At 40.2% G+C, this 21,476-nt stretch overlaps 1 protein-coding gene across 1 annotated transcript in view; it reads left to right on the forward strand.

The window, feature by feature from the left end:
- The window catches only part of PTPRN2 (protein tyrosine phosphatase receptor type N2), a 1,178,570-nt gene that overhangs the window by 290,105 nt on the left and 866,989 nt on the right, over positions 1-21,476 (forward strand). The window contains exon 3 of the mRNA XM_069729718.1: positions 14,529-14,642. Coding sequence (XP_069585819.1) covers positions 14,529-14,642 — 114 coding nt within the window. The remainder of the gene's footprint in view (positions 1-14,528; positions 14,643-21,476) is intronic.

The raw sequence follows: 21,476 nt of genomic DNA on the forward strand, positions 1-21,476 counted from the left end.
TCTTTTCTTTTGGCCAGCATACTATGCCAGCAGGGTATCTGATAACTGGCACGGGATATGTATTGATGGAGCGAATTTTATTCTTCCCGTTGAGCTGGCTCTTCAGGACCCGTCTTACCCTTTGATGGTATTTGGATGTTGCTGATTTTCTTGCCTCCTCATCATGGTTACCATCTCTCTGTGGGATGCCGAGGTACTTGTAGCATGTTTGTACATCTGCTAGGTTTCCTGCTGGTAGTTCTACTCCATCAGTCTTGACTTCCTTGCCTCTCTTTATTGCCAACCGACCGCACTTCTCCAGTCTGAAGGACATCCCGATGTCTTCGCTGTAGATCCTTGTCATGTGGATCAGTGACTTGATGTCTCATTCGTTTTTCGCATACAGCTTGATGTGATCCATGTAAAGGAGATGGCTGATGGTGCTTCCACTCTTGAACATCTATCCATAGCCAGACTCTGTAATTATCTGACTGAGGGGGTTAAAGCCTATGCAGAACAACAATGGAGACAGTTCATCACCTTGGTATATGCCGCATTTGATGGTCACTTGTGCTAATTGTCTTGAGTTGACTTCCAATGTTCTCCATCGCCCCATTGAGTTTCTGAGGAAGGTTCTTAATTTCCTGTTGACATTGTAGAGAGCCAAGCATTCAAAGATCCAAGTGTGTGCCATTGAGTCATAGGCTTTCCTGTAGTCAATCCAGGCTGTGCTGAGATTGGTCTGTCTGGATCTTGAGTCTTGAGCGACTGCTCTATCTACTAGGAGCTGGTGCTTAAAGCCTCTGTTGTCAGTCCCAATGCCTTTCTGAGCTGGATTCATGTACTGGTTCATATGGTTCTGTAGATTGGTGGCTATGATGCCTGACAGGAGTTTCCATGTTGTTGTAAGGCAGGTTATTGGGCGGTAGTTGGATGGAACTGTTCCTTTGTGAGGATCCTTCATGATCAGTACTGTTCTTCTTTGTGTTAGCCAAGCTGGGTGGTGGCCTGCTTCTAGCAGTTGGTTCATCTGCTTTGTCATATATATATGTGCTACTGTCCTATGAAATAAAGTACTGTTTACAATGCTTACATGCTTTACAACTACGTAATTGTCCACTATTGTAATAAAGGTGAACCAATTTCTTCTTAATATATGGTTTAGACATGATGTGTGGAATTTCTTATCAGAGTCCAAATTTTGGGAAAGGGAGGGAAGTTGATCAAGTTTTAGTTTCCAATGCTCTTTGATTTGCTTCTTTCACTGCTTTCATTTCTTCAAGCATGTAGTTATTCTGACACTCAAGGTAGCAGTGTTGCCCAACTGTAACAAAATGCTTAAATACACAGAAGTCCTATAAAAAAATGTATTCGGTCTTGATATCACAGAAAATATAATTATGTTTTGAAGAAAAGTGAATCACAGCAGCACATCTTTCTTTTAAAAACCAAAATGCACGATTTCAACCTAGTCACTTCATTTTTTAACATATACCGTATTTTGTAGGTTAAGACGCACCGGATTATAAGACGCACCCCAAATTTTGAGGAGAAAAATAGGAAAAAACTATTTTTAATAAAATGGTGGTGCTTTGTGGTGAAGCAGGGTCCCAGGGTCACTGCTGGAGGAGGCAAGAGTGGAACGTTGCTGCAGGCCACAGGCTGGGATGAGGGGGTCTTCTGATGTGCACCTCTGCGGGTGTTTGGTGATGTGGGGGCTCTGCCGACATTTTGTGAAAGCACAGAGCCCCCTGCACTTACGGTACTTGGTTTACTGAGCGGTGGACTCCGGAAAAATGACTGCCGTGGGTGGCGCATGCGCAGATGGAGATCTCGGCATCAAGATCTCGGGAGATGAGATCTCAGCGCTTAGGTTTCATCTCCCGAGATCTTGGTGCCGAAATCTCCATCTGCGCATGCGCCGCCCCCAGCAGCCTTTTTCCTGGAGTCCATCGCACAGTAAACCATGTAAGTGCAGGGGCTTTGGGCTTTCACAAAATGTCAGCAGAGCCCCTGATCCCAGCCTGCGGCCTGCAGCAACGCTCCACTCTTGCGTCCTCCAGCAGCGACCCTGGGACCCTGCTCCACTGCGGCCGGTAAGGTATATCCGCATTATAAGATGCACCCCCATTTTCCCCAAAATCTTTGGGGGAAAAATTTGCGTCTTATAATCTGAAAAATATGGTATGTACTGTGATGAGTAAAAGGGTAACAATATTTTGACCTTTTGACTTTCAGGCTCCATATCAGATCATCCACAACTGTTTCGAACATGAGACTACCATCATTTTATAGACAATCATCTTGTCTATCTCATACACAAATTTGTTTTGCTACTATTTAGCATATGATTAATTATGCAGATTCTTGTCACGTCACTGTATTGTTACTGTTTTGCTCCCAAAAATCTACATCTTAGTTTTTATTATTTTGTCATTATTTTCTAAATTTCTCCTTTGGCTTTCAACATTGCCTGAATCCTTCTTGGCATGCTCTCGATCAGGTTCAAGCATGTCTCTACCGAAATCTGACCCCTGGTCTTGTCTACACGTACCCAAAGTTGATGCATACTGGTCAAGTCACTTGAGTATGTATACTATATACTTTTTTCTTGAACTCTACCCACAAGCATTCAATTGCGATGAGGTCTGTGGACTGCGGGGGCTAATCCAGCACCTCTACTTCATTGTCATTGAACCATTTCTTCGCCAATCTCGAAGTATACTTATGGTCATTATCTTGCTAGAAGACTATGTCATCCTTTTCATACCCATAGTACTCGAGTGTATGAAACAACCTGTCTTGTAGGATACTCACATATAGCTCAGCATTGAGACCACCATCAACCTTGGTCAAATATCCAATGCCTTTGGCTGCGGAAAAAACCCATATCATCAGGTTTCCTCCACCGAACTTGACAGTTCCTTCAACTTTTTGATCCGTTAGCACCTTTTTCCCTTGTTAGTTCCAGACTCATTTGCACCCACCAGAGCCTAGTCTATTGACATTGCTCCAAATCATTGGTTTTCAATCTTCTAGTGGTCGTTTTTGGTACTTTTTTGTATACTTGAGCTGACGATTCTTATGACGATGTTGAAGTTGAGACTTCTTCACCTTTTTTCAGCCACCATTCCAGATTTGTGAAACGCTCGTTGCCCGGTGCTCGCATGGATGTCTGATATCTCACTATTAGGCCACGTTCACATGTTCAGCATTTGGTCAGTATTTTACATCAGTATAAGTAAGCCAAAACTAGAAGTGGCTGATAAATACAGAAATGGTGACTTTTTCTATTATACTTTTCCTCTGATTGTTACACTCCTGATTTTGACCTTACAAAGACTGATATAAAACACTGACCAAATACTTAACATGTGAACGTGGCCTTATGAAGCATATGAGCCACCTACACAGAATTTATCACGTCAGAACTGATAGACCTTGTGATGAGCCAACTTGTTGACTGTGATATTTTGTCTGGTCGTCCACCTCTTGGCTTTTGAATGGATGGACGGACTTCATTTTGTATTCTTCAAACTCTCATGACATTCACATGATGCAGTTTGGCAATTTTCTTGGCCCAGAAACCGCTATTGATGGGCTGGATGATGCTGTTTCTCTTTTCTTGGGAAATCTTTTTCATGGCTGCTCTTCAATTTATAATTACATAGTTGCCTAGATTGAAAAAAAGACCCAGGTCCATCAAGTGCAAACTTTCTCTATCAATTGTACATTTTGTCACTAAAATAACTATAATCGACAATGTTATGTTTATTAAGGAAATCAGCCAGCCCATTTTTAAATGCTGTCATAGTGTCTGCCATTACTACCTCTTGTGGTAGGGCATTCCACATTCTGACTGCGCTATCTGTAAGAACCAGTGACCTTTCACTTGGGCCTCAACCTAATGACACACTAAACTATTAGGGAATGTGAGAGCAGGTTGTATTTTGTAGTATGCACAACTTAGTGACATGACAAGAATCTGCATAACTGATGATTGTCAATAAAATGATGGTATTTTCACGTTCAAATTTTTTCCAATGAAGCTAACATTAAATGATTCAGAAATACACTCTATGCATTGTTAATGTGGTAAAAGAGTATTCTAGCTGCAGACGTCTGGTTTGTAATGCAATATCTTCATAGGTGTATAGAGGCCCATTTCCAACAACCACCACTCCAGTGTTCTTATGGTACTTTGTGTTTGATAACTATGTAAGAATGCTAATAGATGGTTAGAATACCCTTGAAAACCCTTGTACAAGTATGTTAGCACAGCTGATTAGAGAACCCATAAACCTGACCTTCCTTTGAGCTAGTTGAGAATCTGTTGAGAAACTCTCAAAATGGCCATAAAAAAAACTTTCATGTGAAACTCGACAGTCTATTCTTGTGCTTAGAAATGAAGGCTATTCCATGAGAGAAATTGCCAAGAAACTGAAGATTTTCTACAATGGTGTGTACTACTCCCTTCAGAGGAGAGCACAAACAGGCTCTGACCAGAGTAGAAAGAGAAGTGGGAGGCCCCGCTGCACAACTTAGCAACAAGACAAGTACATTAGAGTCTGTAGTTTGAGCAATCGACACCTCACAGGTCCTTAACTGGCAGCTTCATTAAATAGTACTATGGGCAAAAGAACACAGACATTGGACAGAGGAAGATTGGAAAAAAGTGTTATGAACAGACGAATCCAAGGTTCAGGTGTTTGGATCACACAGAAGAACATTTGTGAGATGCAGAACAACTGAAAAGATGCTGGAAGAGTGCCGGATGCCATCTGTCAAGCATGGTGGAGGTAATATGATGGTCTGGAGATGCTCTGGTGCTGGTAAAGTGGGAGATTTGTACAAGGTAAAAGGGATATTGAATAAGGAAGGCTATCACTCCATTTTGCAACGCCATGCCATACCCTGTGGACAGCACTTGATTGGAGCCAATGTCATCCTACAACAGGACAATGACCCAAAGCACACCTCCAAATTATGGAAGAACTATTTAGGGAAGAAGCAGGCAGCTTGTATTCTATCTGAAATGGATTGGCCAGCGCAGTCACCAGATCTCAACCCCATTGAGCTGTTGTGGGAGCAGCTTGACCGTATGTTGCGCAATAAGTGCCCATCAAGCCAAACCAACTTGTGGGAGGGGCTTCTGGAAGAATGGGGGGAAATTTCTCCAGATTACCTCAGCAAATTAACTGCTAGAATGCCAAAGGTTTGCAATGCTGTAATTGCTGCAAAGGGAGCATTCTTTGACGAAAGCAAAGTTTGAAGGAGAAAATTATTATTTCAAATAAAATCTTTTGTTCGAACCTTGTCAATTTCTGGACTAGATCTTCAATTCATTTGGCAACTCATTTGATTAATAAAAGTATGAGTTTTCATGGAAAACACAAAATTGTCTGGGTGACCCTAAGCTTTTGAATGAAAGTATATAGATATATACCGTATTTTCCGCTTTGAAAGACGCACTCTTTTGCCTGCAAATTTTTGGGGAAAATGGGGGGTGCGTCTTACAATGCGGATTTACCTTATCGGTGCTGCCGCTGCGGGTATCCGATGCTTGCCGCCATACTATCCCTGGTGCTGCCATGTGCTGCTGCTGCCGCCGCGCTGTGTCCCCGGTGCTGCTGTGTGCTGCTGCCGCTGCGCTGTTTCACCGATGCTTGCTGCCATTCTCTGTCCAGTGCTGCGTGGAGGGGCTCTGCAGTTCCATCCATGCTTTCCTGTGCGGTGGATTCTTTCTGGGAAAATGGCTGCCGGGAGGTCTCGGGAGATGAGATCTCAGCGCTGAAATCTCATCTCCCGAGAACTTGTTGCCGACATCTCCATCTGCGCATGCGCCACCTCCCGGCGGCCAGTTTCCCAGAAGGAATCCACCGCACAGGAAAGAATGGATGTAACTGCAGAGCTCCCCCATGCAGCATGGGACAGAGAGCGGTGGCAGCACCCGGCAGCTTTGGACAGGTCAAGCATCGGGGAAACACCACGACAACATCACCCGGTAAAAGAGCGCGGAAGCAAGCATCGGGGATACAGCGCGGCAGCAGCACCCAATAAAAGTGTGGCAGCAAGCATCGGGGACACAGAATGGTGGCAGCACCCGGCAGCACAGGGCAGAGTGCAATGGCAAGCTTCAGCGACACAGCATGGCGGCAGCACCCGGCAGCATGGGACAGACCGCGACGGCAACACCCACCTCCTCCAGCAGCAACCCTGAGACCCCGCTTCACTGCAGTCACCACCCCCGGTAAGCAATAAGAAGCATGGATTATAAGAAGCACCACCATTTTATTAAAAAAGTTTTTTTCCTATTTTTCTCCTCAAAATTTGGGGTGCATCTTATAATCCAGAGCGTCTTAAAGAGCTACAAATACAGTGTATATATATATATACATACATATATATATATATATATATATATATATACATACTGTATATATATACACACACATATATATATATACATATATATATATATATATATATATATATATATATATATATAGTACAGACAAAAAGTTTGGACACACCTTTTCATTTAAAGATTTTTCTGTATTTTCATGACTATGAAAATTGTAAATTCACACTGAAGGCATTAAAACTATGAATTAACACACGTGGAATTATATACTTAATGAAAAAGTGTGAAACAACTGAAAATATGTCTTATAGTCTAGGTTCTTCAAAGTAGCCACCTTTTGCTTTGATGACTGCTTTGCACACTCTTGGCATTCTGTTGATGAGCTTCAAGAGGTAGTCACCGGGAATGGTCTTCCAATAATCTTGAAGGAGTTCCCAGAGATGCTTAGCACTTGTTGGCCCTTTTGCCTTCACTGTGGTCCAGTTCACCCCAAACCATCTCGATTGGGTTCAGGTCTGGTGACTGCGGAGGCCAGGTCATCTGGCGTATCACCCCATCACTCTCCTTCTTGGTCAAATAGCCCTTACACAGCCTGGAGGTGTGTTTGGGGTTATTGTCCTGTTGAAAAATAAATGATGGTCCAACTAAACGCAAACCGGATGGAATAGCATGCCGCTGCAAGATGCTGTGGTAGCCATGCTGGTTCAGTGTGCCGTCAATTTTGAATAAATCCCCAACAGTATCACCAGCATAGCACCCCCACACCATCACACCTCCTCCTCCATGCTTCACGGTGGGAACCAGGCATGTAAAGTTCATCCGTTCACCTTTTCTGCGTCGCACAAAGACACGGTGGTTGGAACCAAAGATCTCAAATTTGGACTCATCAGACCAAACCACAGATTTCCACTGGTCTAATATCCATTCTTTGTGTTCTTTAGCCCAAACAAGTCTCTTCTGCTTGTTGCCTGTCCTTAGCAGTGGTTTCCTAGCAGCTATTTTACCATGAAGGCCTGCTGCACAAAGTCTCCTCTTAACAGTTGTTGTAGAGATGTGTCTGCTGCTAAAACTCTGTGTGGCATTGACCTGGTCTCTAATCTGAGCTGCTGTTAACCTGCGATTTCTGAGGCTGGTGACTCGGATAAACTTATCCTCAGAAGCAGAGGTATCTCTTGGTCTTCCTTTCCCGGGGCAGTTCTCATGTGAGCCAGTTTCTTTGTCGTGCTTGACGGTTTTTGCAATTGCACTTGGGGACACTTTCAAAGTTTTCCCAATTTTTCAGACTGACTGACCTTCATTTCTTAAGTAATGATGGCCACTCATTTTTCTTTACTTAGCTGCTTTTTTCTTGCCATAATACAAATTCTAACAGTCTATTCAGTAGGACTATCAGCTGTGTATCCACCAGACTTCTGCTCAACATAATTGATGGTCCCAACCCCATTTATAAGGCAAGAAATCCCACTTATTAAACCTGACAGGGCACACCTGTGAAGTAAAAACCATTCCCGGTGACTACCTCTTGAAGCTCATCAAGAGAATGCCAAGAGTGTGCAAAGCAGTCATCAAAGCAAAAGGTGGCTACTTTGAAGAACCTAGAGTATAAGACATATTTTCAGTTGTTTCACACTTTTTTGTTAAGTATATATTTCCACATGTGTTAATTCATAGTTTTGATGCCTTCAGTGTGAATTTAGAATCTTCATAGTCACGAAAATACAGAAAAATCTTTAAATGAGAAGGTGTGTCCAAACTTTTGGTCTGTACTGTATATATACAGGACAGCACTCCCAAAAATAGATTTTTACTGCGGAATTCTGAGTGTATTTGCCCATGTGTAAGCTGTGACGCTCAGAACAAATTAAGTCTTCTTTTTGAATGCTGCCTCTTTTTTCATATATATAATTACATTTACTTGCATACTATATATGGCATTTGTCTGCTTATCAACTGGTGCCTTATGTGTTGACGGCACTTAGATGACGTGCTGTGCGGTGGTGAAAGCTGTAGTATAAGAAAAGCAATGTGTTCCGTGTAAAAAAAAATAAATAAACATTAGTTTTCCATTAGTCTTCCATTGCAAAGCAATAAAGCACATTAGAGAACAATTAACACATTTCTAATTAGATGTCAGAAGGCATCAGAAGACAATCTGGCACCTGCTACATCTCAATAAACTAGTCTAATCATAGCAGTATAGTATTATGGTAAGCTTGTTTAATTACTCTAAAATGTTCACATATAATTTCAATTTCCTACAAGTTCTATATATGATGCCAGGATCAGTTAAGGGTCACCGGTGGTCTGATGGCCACATGTAACAAACAATATGGAGCAGTCATGTCCTAGACACATTGGGCAGCATATACTAACGGCCATATGTGCACAATACGTTTTGATGCTATACCTCCAAAAAACTCCTCCATGCCGAGCATTCAAAAAGTCATATGGGCTTTATGAAATATCTCCTAAAATGAAGCCAAGCCTGTAAGGTCAGAGAATAAATCATGATCTACTGTGTGAGAACATAAGACCTCAAAGTGGATACCATGCTGGACCATCATGAAACGCAAAATTCCCAACGTAATTGTGCTTCTCTGTCTTTCCTATCTAAAAATCATTGCCCTATATTATATTTTGTAATCTCAGTTCCTAATGAAGTTTGATGCTGTTTATATCTTTTTTTGTAAGTTTCCAGATAAAACACTACTATACTAATATACTAATACTATGCTAAAGTGTGCAAACTGTAAAACGCTGCGGAATATGTTAGCGCTGTGTAAAAATATAGATTATTATTATTACTATTTGAAAAGAATTAGATTTTTCCATTTTTCCTGAGTTTGCTGTTTTGAAGATGCACATGACAATTTCCCTACTATGTTCACAAAAACATAGATTCAGTCGTAAAACTTTAGTCATACTCATAACTGACTTAATTGAAGAATATATGTTTAGTTAAGTCTGAAATAAAATAATAGCTTGATAGATAAAATGATTCAAGTATTTTATACCTTTGCAATTAAAATTATTTAACTCCAATTGCAGATTAGAAGTATTTGCCAAATCTATAAACTTTCTGCTGTCTACAATAAACCAGTGAAACAAGAACGATTTAAATAGCTCAACACAACTAGTATAAAACGTGGTTTCTCCAAATTCAACAGAACATGACACTTTTAGTGACCAAAAATTACTCGTGCCCTTCAGTACTTTGTAGGTATTTACAATTTGCCATAGGCAATCAAGCCCTAACTAAAGGTTAACGTAAAACATAAGTTTTAATTCAAACTATTAAAGTAATATGAAAAAATCTGCTAGGCTAGTGGGTATCCGCTATTAGGATATTAATACACAAACTGTCTAATCCACTGGATTTATCTCCAATATCCTATGTATTATTATTTATTCCAAAGAGTTGGTGCTGCAGCTACCACTACTATCATTCGGAGTTTATAGACACTCCACTAGCTAGCTACTAAAAGCAACTCATAGGCCACCCCGACATGTTTCGCCAGTTAACTGGCTTCATCAGGGTTTGAAGCTAGACTGAGGTTTTATCATTTTTCTTTAATAGTTTGAATTAAAAGTTATGTTTTACCTTAACCTTTAGTTAGGGCTTGATTGCTTTATGGCAAATTGTAATTATCGTGTTTACCCTACGGTGGTTTTCTGAGAAGCAATTTGTGGTGTCTTCAGTACTTAGTAGAGCACCTCTGGCTGTTATGACCTGCTGAAAACAAGATGCACAGAAAGAATCCATCTTTTGGCAGTGCTCCTGATAAATACTAGCTCATTTCTCATGGACCATGGCATCCAGTTCACTAATATTCTTGGGTTTCCGTGCTGGATCTTCTCCAAGTACCATCAAAGATTTTCTATATTAATCGAGCGTGCTGAGGACACTCGGTTAGCACCCGAGCATGCTAGGATGACGCCTTATCCGAGCACGTTCCCTCATCACAATTCTAATTGCATTCATGTTATTTGAGGATATATATTGATCACGCAGTTACGACACGGAAAGGCCCCACTTGCAGGTTGTCTCTATCAAATAGAAGCTCTCACTCGGGCAAACTCAGGCCACCAAAATTCAAAAAGTTTGTTGTCAAGTAATATTTAATTTCTCATGCTTGCCCAGGCAATCACCTAACTGCTGGGGGTCTCAGCCGCTGGATCTGTGGCAAACAACTCAAAGTAAGGGTAGGTTCATACAAGCATATAAAAAAGTTGTTCAGAGTTTAATAAAAAAAACATGCAAACAATTTTTTTCCCTCTTGTCATCTGTCTGCAGTCTGTGTGCAATCTGTTTTTTTTACAGCAACAGTTATTAATAATTTACAAGACCGTTTACAGTTTCGTATGTTTCAGAATTGCAATGTTTCCTGTTATGAATAGGTAATTCAGAACCACAATGGACCTAGTGGTTAAGAGCACACAAAGTGACCTGATAGTTACTAACATAGAGCGAGCTCTGAGACGTGGGAACTCTGCTGACCGCAATCCCTAATCCTATCATACCACACTAGAGGTAGCCGTGGATTCCGCCTAACGCTCCCTATGCAACTCGGCACAGCCTGAGAAACTAGCTAGCCCTGAAGATAGAAAAATAAGCCTACCTTGCCTCAGAGAAATTCCCCAAAGGAAAAGGCAGCCCCCCACATATAATGACTGTGAGTTAAGATGAAAATACAAACACAGAGATGAAATAGATTTTAGCAAAGTGAGGCCCGACTTACTGAATAGACCGAGGATAGGAAAGATAGCTTTGCGGTCAACACAAAACCCTACAAACAACCACGCAGAGGGGGCAAAAAGACCCTCCGCACCGACTAACGGTACGGAGGTGCTCCCTCTGCGTCCCAGAGCTTCCCGCAAGCAAGAAAAACCAATATAGCAAGCTGGACAGAAGAAATAGCAAACAAAAACAACACAAGCAAAACTTAGCTTATGCAGGAAAGACTGGCCACAGGAACGATCCAGGAGGAAGCAAGACCAATACTAGAACATTGACTGGAGGCCAGGATCAAAGCTCTAGGTGGAGTTAAATAGAGCAGCAACTAACGACTTAACCTCATCACCTGAGGAAGGAAACTCAGAAGCCGCAGTACCACTCACATCCACCAACGGAAGCCCATAGACAGAATCAGCCGAAGTACCACTTGTGACCACAGGAGGGAGCTCGACCACAGAATTCACAACAGTTTCCATAATAAATGAATACTATACCGTACGGCATCTGATTTATTTGCCGCACCCATAGACTTCAATAGGCAAGTCTCATCCAATTTAAGGAGGAAACGAGTGCAAGGTCAAGAGCTCCACATTCTTGAATGGCGGCCGCTCAAGCGATCAGTCGGAGTGACAATAAAGCCTCGACTTAAAAGCAGAGGGGAGAGGTTTATTAGCATTTAGTGCAAAGAGTAGAGGACACTTCATGGTAAGCAAATGCCCAGTGGACACTTTAAACTTTGCGTTCCCTTGAGTACCCGTCTAGTGGTGGTACCCAATTTAAGGGTACAAAACTTCTTCCCCACTTCCTTATAATTAGTATGAAGTTAATTTATAATTTACAGTTTCTGGCACTAGGAATTAGTTCTTCTTTTTCTCTATTTTTGCAATAATTTCAGATGTCACGGTATGCAGACTTTTAGCACTGTCTATATTAATTAATAAGTGCAACTTTGTCCTTTTCATTAAGTCTTTTTTGGTCTAATTCCAATTAAGATTACATTCTAGTAGCAGATCACGTAATGTAAGTGGATATTCCTATGGATAATGAAAAAGAATAGTCCAATCATTGAATTACACTAGCCTTTTGTATGAAAGATGGAAAAGTAATCTGAATTGTGACACTGCAACCCCCTCCCCAGGAAGCCAACTTAATGAACGATGCTCCAAATTATGCCCAATTAAGAGATAATTAGTAGGTATACTCTAAAATCTGTTGATGTGGAGGTTGTCATTTTGTTCTGATGGCATATAACTAAATAAATGAGGCTTCGTTATTACTCCATTTGTCCCAATTTTATTTTTCTCTGTTTTTTTTATTTGAAAATTCATTTCGGTTAATTTGACTCATTATGCTGCTTAGTGCGCCTGCTTTTAGGCACATATATCGTTCATTATTTACAGTGGGACATAATAGTCGTCAGTGGTATCTATAAATGGGTTCATTAATGCGTGGAATTCTTCTGATGTTACTTTGCATGCTTTTTGAGGACATATACTACAATGCAAAGTGAAATTACTAATTAGGATGTGCCATTGCTTTTGTAATTTTTCAGCAATTTTTATAATTTTTTTTTTAGTAAAATTCAGTGATAAATAAAATCAAAGCACTATCCACAACTCCACCTATAAAGTAGAGCAGGGGTGTTAAACTGCATTCCTCGAGGGCTGCAAACAGGTCATGTTTTCAGGATTTCCTTGTACTGCACAGGTGATAATTTAATCACCAACTCATTATTTGTGTAGGTGATTAAATTATCACCTGTGCAGTACAAGGAAATCCTGAAAACATGACCTGTTTGCAGCCCTCGAGAAATGCAGTTTGACACCCCTGAAGTAGAGTGGATCACTTTTATCAAAGCAGGTTCATGGTCCAGGTCAGTACTTTCTGGCTGTAGACAGGAGCTGCGCGACTTTCCTGAGTTTCCAGGTTTCCCGAAGCGGAGCTTGGTTCGCCCGCTTGGCATGACATCATCTGTGTGGTGCACGGGTGACGTATCTCCAACCCGGGTACTCATAACCTGAGCCTGGGATACCATGGGATTAGGAAATTCGCGCAGCTCCTGTCCACAGCCAAAGAGCACTGACCTGTATCGCAGACTGGGGATGCATTAAGCGATCCACTCATCCCTACCTTCATGTAAAACTTCCCTTTTTGGGTCAGTGTTTGCCTGTATATTTTTATGCTAAAACCTGGAGTAAGACCTACAAAAATAAAAGAAAATGATGGAAATATTTGCACATCATCATTATTTATTTTTGGATTATACTTACCCTGGCTGTGGAGTTGATAAGCCAAATTTTCAACCCTGACTGAATCCTTTAGAAGTGGGTCATGTATAATAATTATTTTAACACATTTACTGTAGTAAAAGGCTTTAATGAATAGAACACAACTTTTATAATTTGTAATTTCTGTAATTGAAATTTCCAAATTCTTATAAATGCAAATATGCCACAAGCTATGCATTCAATAAATAAAATATACAATATTAATAATATTTTTGGTTTAAGGCCATAGTGAATTTTTTTACTTTCTGACTTTTTTATATTAAGAAAACGCTATCATCTTTTTTATTTTGGAGGTAGATATCATATTTGACTTACTGAAATAAATCTCAAATATAAAAGCTAAATGTATGTCTCTATTTTAATACATTTTTACTAATTTCAAGCAGTATTCTAAGTTAGAACTGAATAGCTCACAGAGCAAACCCAATTTTTGTGATGATGGGTTGTGATAATATCTTAAGAAAAACACTCTGGAAAAAAGCTGATTTTCTGTATTTTGTCCATTTTCATAATCCTCAGGGGAGGTGACAAAGATAGAATCCTTGTATCATACCCCACCCCTAAGGACCTGCCGAAGGCTAAACACAGTATTATTCCAAACAGTTTCTTTAAGGTGATAGTAGAAAAAAGTTCAATGTCATTGCTATTTTTGACAGTTTACTATCTAATCTTATTTCCACTTGTGTATAATAATATATAACTCATTTCTCATTCATTATCATTCATTATTTTCTACGATCGCTCATTTCCTTTTCAATGTCGGTAGCAGAAAACAAAATTCAGATATGAAAAATAATACATTTCTTGTCACATTTTCAGCAATCAACAGACTAGACAAACACCAATTAAAATCCGCTGCCTTGTTATCAGTGCTCCTAGATACTGTATATCTTCGTCATACACACTCTGGAGATGGAGATTTGTATGCCTTTTGAATGTTAATGTGTGCGTTATACAAGATTTATTGCCACTGTTTATTTTATATGTTACTTCAACAGAAAAAAATCATCAATCACATATTTTTTTCTCTTAAGCGATTTCCACTTTGCATTCTAAGTACTGTTTATCTTCTTTGTTGAGTAATGAAATGGTGAATACGATTATATACAACATACTTTTCATAAAAATTTTTAAAATATGTCTTTTATTTTCTCTTTAAAAGATGGCGTGTTTGGAAGATGTCAGCGGCTACCAGTGATAGACGTGTTCAAGTATGAAGTTTCACCATCTGTTATCCAGCGTCTTAGGACTATACTTCAGAAGCTGTCACACAGAGGTAACCTACTGTTTTCAGCCTTAAAATCTTGCTCTCCCAAAATAAACATTTCGGTCAATCGGTAGTGTCAGAAAATACATAAACTGAAAAGCAAAAGGGTAACAATGTTATGAAATTTTGACTATCAGGCTCCATATCTCACCATCCACCACAGCTTTGAACATGAGACTACCATCATTTTATAGACAATCATCTTGGCTATCTCACACATAAATTTCATAGTTAGTATCATAGTTATTAAGGTTGAAGGAAGACTTTAAGTCCATCTAGTTCAACCCATAGCCTAACCTAACATGCTCTAACATGTTGATCCAGAGGAAGGCAAAAAAAACCCATGTGGCAAATGGTAAGCTCCACATTGGGGAAAAAAATTCCTTCCCGACTCCACATATGGCAATCAGACTAGTTCCCTGGATCAACGCCCTATCAAGGAATCTAGTGTATATACCCTGTAACATTATACTTTTCCAGAAAGGTACCCAATCCCCTCATAAATTTAAGTAATGAATCACTCATTACAACATCATACGGCAGAGAGTTCCATAGCCTCACTGCTCTTACAGTAAAGAACCCTCCAGACGTAGAGGATACCCCCTTGTCCCTGTCTCAGGTCTGTGATTAAAAAGATCATCAGAAAGGTCTTTGTACTGTCCCCTCATATATTTATACATTAACATAAGATCACCCCTTAGTCTTCGTTTTTCCAAACTAAATAACCCCAAGTGTAATAACCTATCTTGGTATTGCAGACCCCCCAGTCCTCTAATAACCTTGGTCGCTCTTCTCTGCACCCGCTCTAGTTCCGCTATGTCTTTCTTATACACCGGAGACCAGAAATGTGCACAGTATTCTAAGTGTGGTCGAACTAGTGACTTGTATAGAGGTAAAATTATGTTCTCCTCATGAGCATCTATGCCTCTTTTAATGCATCCCATTATTTTATTTGCCTTTGTAGCAGCTGCCTGACACTGGCCACTGAACATGAGTTTGTCATCCACCCATACTCCCAGGTCTTTTTCATTGACAGTTTTGCCCAGAGTTTTAGAATTAAGCGCATAGTTATACATCTTATTACTTCTACCCAAGTGCATGACCTTACATTTATCCCCATTAAAGCTAATTTACCATTTATCAGCCCAAGCTTCTAGTTTACATAAATCATCCTGTAATATAATATTGTCCTCCTCTGTATTGATTACCCTGCAGAGTTTAATGTCATCTGCAAATATTGAAATTCTGCTCTGAATGCTCCCTACAAGGTCATTAATAAATATGTTAAAAATAAGAGGGCCCAATGCTGACCTCTGTGGTACCCCACTGCTAACCGCGACCCAGTCCGAGTGTGCTCCATTAATAACCAACCTTTGTTTCCTATCCGTGAGCCAGCTCTTAACCCACTTACACATATTTTCCCCTATCCCCATTTTTCTCATATTATGTATCAACCGAACTATTTGACTATTTAACATATGATTAGTCATGTCACTGCATTGTTACTGTTTTGCTCCTGGTGGTGGAAAAATCTTTTTCTTGCTGTATATGTTTATTGCTCAGTATGTTATTAGGTTGATTCTCAAGCGAAAAGTGACTGGTTCGAATCTAGGAGCAGCCATGAAGAAGATTTCCCAAGAAAAAAGAAATGATTTCATCCAGCTCATCGTCACTCATCGTCATCGATAGCGGTCTCTTGGCCAAGAAAGTTACCAAACTACATCATGTGAGTTGGAAGAATATCAAATGACGTCCATTCATCCTTTCAAAAGTCAAGAGGTGGACGTACAGGCAAAATATCAGAGTCAGGAATTCAGCTTATCACAAGGTCCATCAGTATCAAATATATGTAAGCATACAAACATGGCAGTGGAGTTGGCTTGTATGCTTTCATAATAGGAAGATCCCATAATAGGAAGATCCATGCAAACACCGTGTTACGCATCTTACATAAGTCTGGAATGGTGGCCCTAAAAAATGTGAAGAAGCCTCGACTTCAATATCGTTATAAGAAGCATCGGCGCGAGTTTGCAAAATAGTGTGAAAAGTGGTCAGTAGAAGATTGGTAATGGGTGATTTGGAGCAATGAGATAAAGGCAATAGACTAGGCTCTGATGGGTGCAAATGGGTCTGGAAGAAACAATGGAAAAGGGGGCTAACGGATCAAGAAATTGAAGGAACTGTCAAGTAAGTACGGTGGAGGATGCCAGATGATATGGGGTTGTTTCATATCCAAAGGCATTGGGTACTTGACCAGTATTGATGGTGGTTTCCATGTTGAGCTATATGTGAGTATCCTACAAGTCGAGTTACTTTATACACTGGAGTACTATGCATATAAAAAGGAGAACATAGTGTTCCAGCAGTTCAATGACCCGAAGCATACGTCAATATTGGCGAAGAAATAGTTCAATGACATTGAAGTGGAGGTGCTGAATTGGCCCCCACTGTCCCTAGACCTCAACCCAATTGAACACTTGTTGGTAGCGTTGAAATGAAAGCTGTATACATACCCAAATAAGTTGAGCATATGCACCAACATTGGGAACTTGTAGGTGAGACCTGGGGTCAGATTTCAGTTGAGACCTGCTTGAATCTGATTGAGAACATGTCCAGAAGGCCAGAAGGATTCCTGCAGTGTTGAAAGACAAAGGTAGGTTTTACAAAATAATACAAAAATAGTTACAATTTAGATTTTTTAGGAGCAAAGCAGTAACAATGGATGGAGCTAAACCATACGATGAGACTCGGGAGGGACAGAGCACTATTTTCCAATAGCGCTCTGTCCCTCCCGAGTCTCACCGTATAGTTACGATTGGCCAGATTTGAGGTATTTCTATATTCAGAAGAAATTTGTAGGCCAAATTTGGTGCCATTTTTACCCATTTCCTTATATGAAAATGTGAAATCTGGGGCTAAAACTAAATTTTGGTGGTAAAAATATTATTATTTTTCCTTCATTGCACACAGGTCTAAAATTCTGTGACCCATCTGTGGTGTCAATATGATCACTGCATCCCTAAATAAATTCAATGAGAGGTGTAGTTTCTAAAATGGGGTATCTTATGGGGGGTTCTGCTGTTCTGGTACCCCAGTGGCTCTGCCAATGTGACATGGCACCCTCAAACCAGTCCAGCAAAATGTGAACTCCAATACTGTGAAAAGTGTTTTTTGACCACATATGGGGTATCAGAGTACTAAGGAGAAACTGCACAGCAAATGTTAGGGTCAATTTTCTCCTGCTTTCCTTGTGAAAATAAAAAAAATTGGGCTCAAATAACAATTTTGTGGGAAAAATTTGATTTTTTAAATTTTCTTTGCCCTACGTTATAAACTTCTGTGAAGCAGCTGCGGGTCAAGGTGCTCACCTTACATATAGATACATTCTTTGAGGGGTCTATCTTCCAAAATGGTGTCACTTGAGGAGATTTTCCACTGTTTAGGCACATCAGGGGCTCTCGAAACAAGACATGACACCGGCAGATCATTCCTTCAAGTCTACGTTCTAAAATGTCACTCCTTTCCTGAGTCCTGCTGTGGGTCTAAATTGTAGTATTCCCTCACATATGGGGTATCAGCGCACTCAGAAGAAATTGCACAGCAAATTGTATGATGTAATTTCTCCTGTTACCCTTGTGAAAATGCAAAATTGGGGCTAAAACCATTTTTTTGTGGGGAAAATGTGATTTTTTTTTAATTTTCATGGTTCAATGTTATAAACCTCTGTGAAGCACCTGGGAGTTTAAGGTGCTGACCACACATCTAGATAAGTTTCCTGATGGATCTATTTTCCACAATTGTGTAACTTGTGGGGGTTTCCACTGTTTAGGCACATGAGGGGCTCTCGAAACGAGACATGACACCGGCAGACCATTCTGTCAAGTCTGCGTTTTAAAATGTCTCACTCCTTCTTTCCTGAGCCCTGCCGTGGGCCTAAATAGTGGTTTACCCACCACATGTGGGGTATCTGCGTACTCAGAAGAAATTGCACAACAAATTGTTTGGTGAAATTTCTCCTGTTTCCCTTGTAAAAATGCAAACTTTGGGGCTAAAATACATTTTTGTTTGGAAAATGTGATTTTGTTTCTTTTCACGGCTCAATGTTATAAACATCTGTAAAGCACCTGATTGTTCAATGTGCTCACCACACATCTAGATAAGTTCCCTGAGGAATCTAGTTTGCAAAATGGTGTAATTTGTGGGGGGTTTCCACTGTTTAGGCACATCAGAGGCTCTCTAAATGCGACATGGCATCCTCTAATTATTCCAGCAGATTTTGCATTTAAAAAGTCAAATGTCGCCCCTTCACTTCCAAACCCTGCTGTGCACCCAAACAGTAGTTTTACCCACATCTGGGGCATCAGCGTACTCAGGATTGCACAACAAATTTTATGGTGTAATTTCTCCTATTACCTTGTGATAATGCAAATTTTGGGGCTAAAAAACATTTTTGGATCCAACTTTATTTTTTTCCAATGGGAAGAGGGTCATGTGACACATCACACTTATTGAGAATTTCACAAGAAAAACAATGCTGTGCTTAGTTTTAATGTCACTTTATTCTTTCATGAGTTATTTACAAGTTTATGACCACTGATAAAATGTGTTCAAAGTGCTGCCCATTGTGTTGGATTGTCAATGCAACACTCTTCTCCCACTCTTGACACAATGATAGCAACACCTCAGAAGAAAAGTTAGCACAGACTTCCTGTATTTGTTGTTTCAGATGCTGGGGTCATCTGAAGGCAATTGTCTGTGCTGTGAAGATACGAGATGTGCAGCATCTGAATCAATCATAAACTTGTAAATATCTCATGAAAAAATAAAGTTACATTAAAACCAGGCACACCATTGTTGTTCTTGTGAAATTCTCAATAAGTTTGACGTGTCACATGATCCTCTTCCCATTGGAAAAAATAATGTTGGATTCAAAATGGCCAACTTAAAAATGGCTGCCATGGTCACCACCCATCTTGAAAAGTTTTCCCCCTCCCATATACTAATGTGCCACAAACAGGAAGTTTATATCACCAACCGTTCCCATTTTATTTAGGTGTCTACATATAAATGGCCCACCCTGTAGCTAACTTCCATGAGGGGTCTAGTTTCCAAAATGGTGTCACTTGTGGGGAAATTTCCACTGTTAAGGCACAACAGGGGCTTTCCAACGTGACATAGCGTCCGCTAATTATTCCAGCAATTTTTGCATTAAAAAAGTCAAATAACTCTCCTCTTCCAAGCCCTGCTGTGCGCCCAAACAGTAGTTTTCTCCCACATAAGGGGTATTGGCATGCTCAGGAGAAATTGCACAACAAATTTTAGGGTCCATGTATGCCTGTTAGCCTTGCAAAAATAAAATTGGGGTCTAAAGTAAAAATTTTGACAAAAAGGTAAATGTTCATTTTTTCTTTCCACATTCCAAAAATTCCTGTGAAGCACCTGAAGGTTTAATAAACTTCTTGATTGTGGTTTTGAGCACCTTGAGGGGGTGCAGTTTTTCGAATGGTGTCACTTTTGAGTATTTTCTGTCATATAGACCCCTCAAAGTAACTTCAAATGGGATGTGGTCCCCAAGAAAAATGGTTTTGTTAATTTCGTTGGAAAAATGAAAAATCAATGGTCAACTTTTACATAGTTACATAGTTATTAAGGTTGAAGGAAGACTATAAGTCCATCTAGTTCAACCCATAGCCTAACCTAACATGCCCTAACATGTTGATCCAGAGGAAGGCAAAAAAAACCCATGTGGCAAAGAGTAAAGAGTAAGCTCCACATTGGGGAAAAAAATTCCTTCCCGACTCCACATACGGCAATCCTACTAGTTCCCTGGATCAACGCCCTATCAAGAAATCTAGTATATATACCCTGTAACATTATACTTTTCCAGAAACCCTTCTTTTCCTTTTAACCCTTCTAACTTCCTAACAAATAAAAATTATATTTCAAAAATTGTGCTGATGCAAAGCTGACATGTGGGAAATGTTATTTATTAATTATTTTGTCTCACATAACTGATTTAAGGGCATAAAAATTTAAGTTTTAAAAATAGCAACATTTTCAAAATTTTTGCAAAATTTCCATTTTTTTCACAAATAAATGCAAGTCATATTGAAGAAATTTTACCAATATCATAAAGTACAATATGTCATGAAAAACACATAAAGTGACACTGGTCAGAATTGTAAAATTTGGCCGGTCATGAAGGTGATAACAGGCTCGGGGGAGAAGGGGTTAAATGGAATTTGTCACCAAGTTTTTGCTATGAAATCTGATAGCAGCATGATGTGGGGGCTCAGACCCTAATTCCTGCCATGTGTCACTTATTGAGCTGCTTGCTGTGATTTGGTACAATCACTTTTTTCTTCTTTCAGACCTAGTAGAGCTCTGAATGCTGAGCCCTGTACAACCCCGCCCACACCACTGATTGACAGATTTCATTGTATACTTTATATTGACATAAAGCTGCTAATCACTGTAGTGGGCGGGATTACACAGAGTAGTTGACTAAAGGTACCGTCACATTAAGCGACGCTGCAGCGATATAGGCAACGATGCCGATCGCTGCAACGTCGCTGTTTCGTGGCTGTGTGGTCGCTGGAGAGCTGTCACACAGACAGCTCTCCAGCGACCAACGATGCCGAAGTCCCCTGGTAACCAGGGTAAACATCGGGTTACTAAGCGCAGGGCCGCACTTAGTTACCCGATGTTTACCCTGGTTACCATTGTAAATGTAAAAAAAACAAACAGTACATACTTACATTCCGGTGTCTGTCCCGCGCCGTCAGCTTCCCTGCACTGTGTCAGCGCCGGACGGCCGTAAAGCAGAGCGGTGACGTCACCGCT

This window comes from Ranitomeya imitator, chromosome 6 (assembly GCF_032444005.1).
Source record: "Ranitomeya imitator isolate aRanImi1 chromosome 6, aRanImi1.pri, whole genome shotgun sequence".
NCBI classification, from domain to species: Eukaryota; Metazoa; Chordata; class Amphibia; order Anura; family Dendrobatidae; genus Ranitomeya; species Ranitomeya imitator.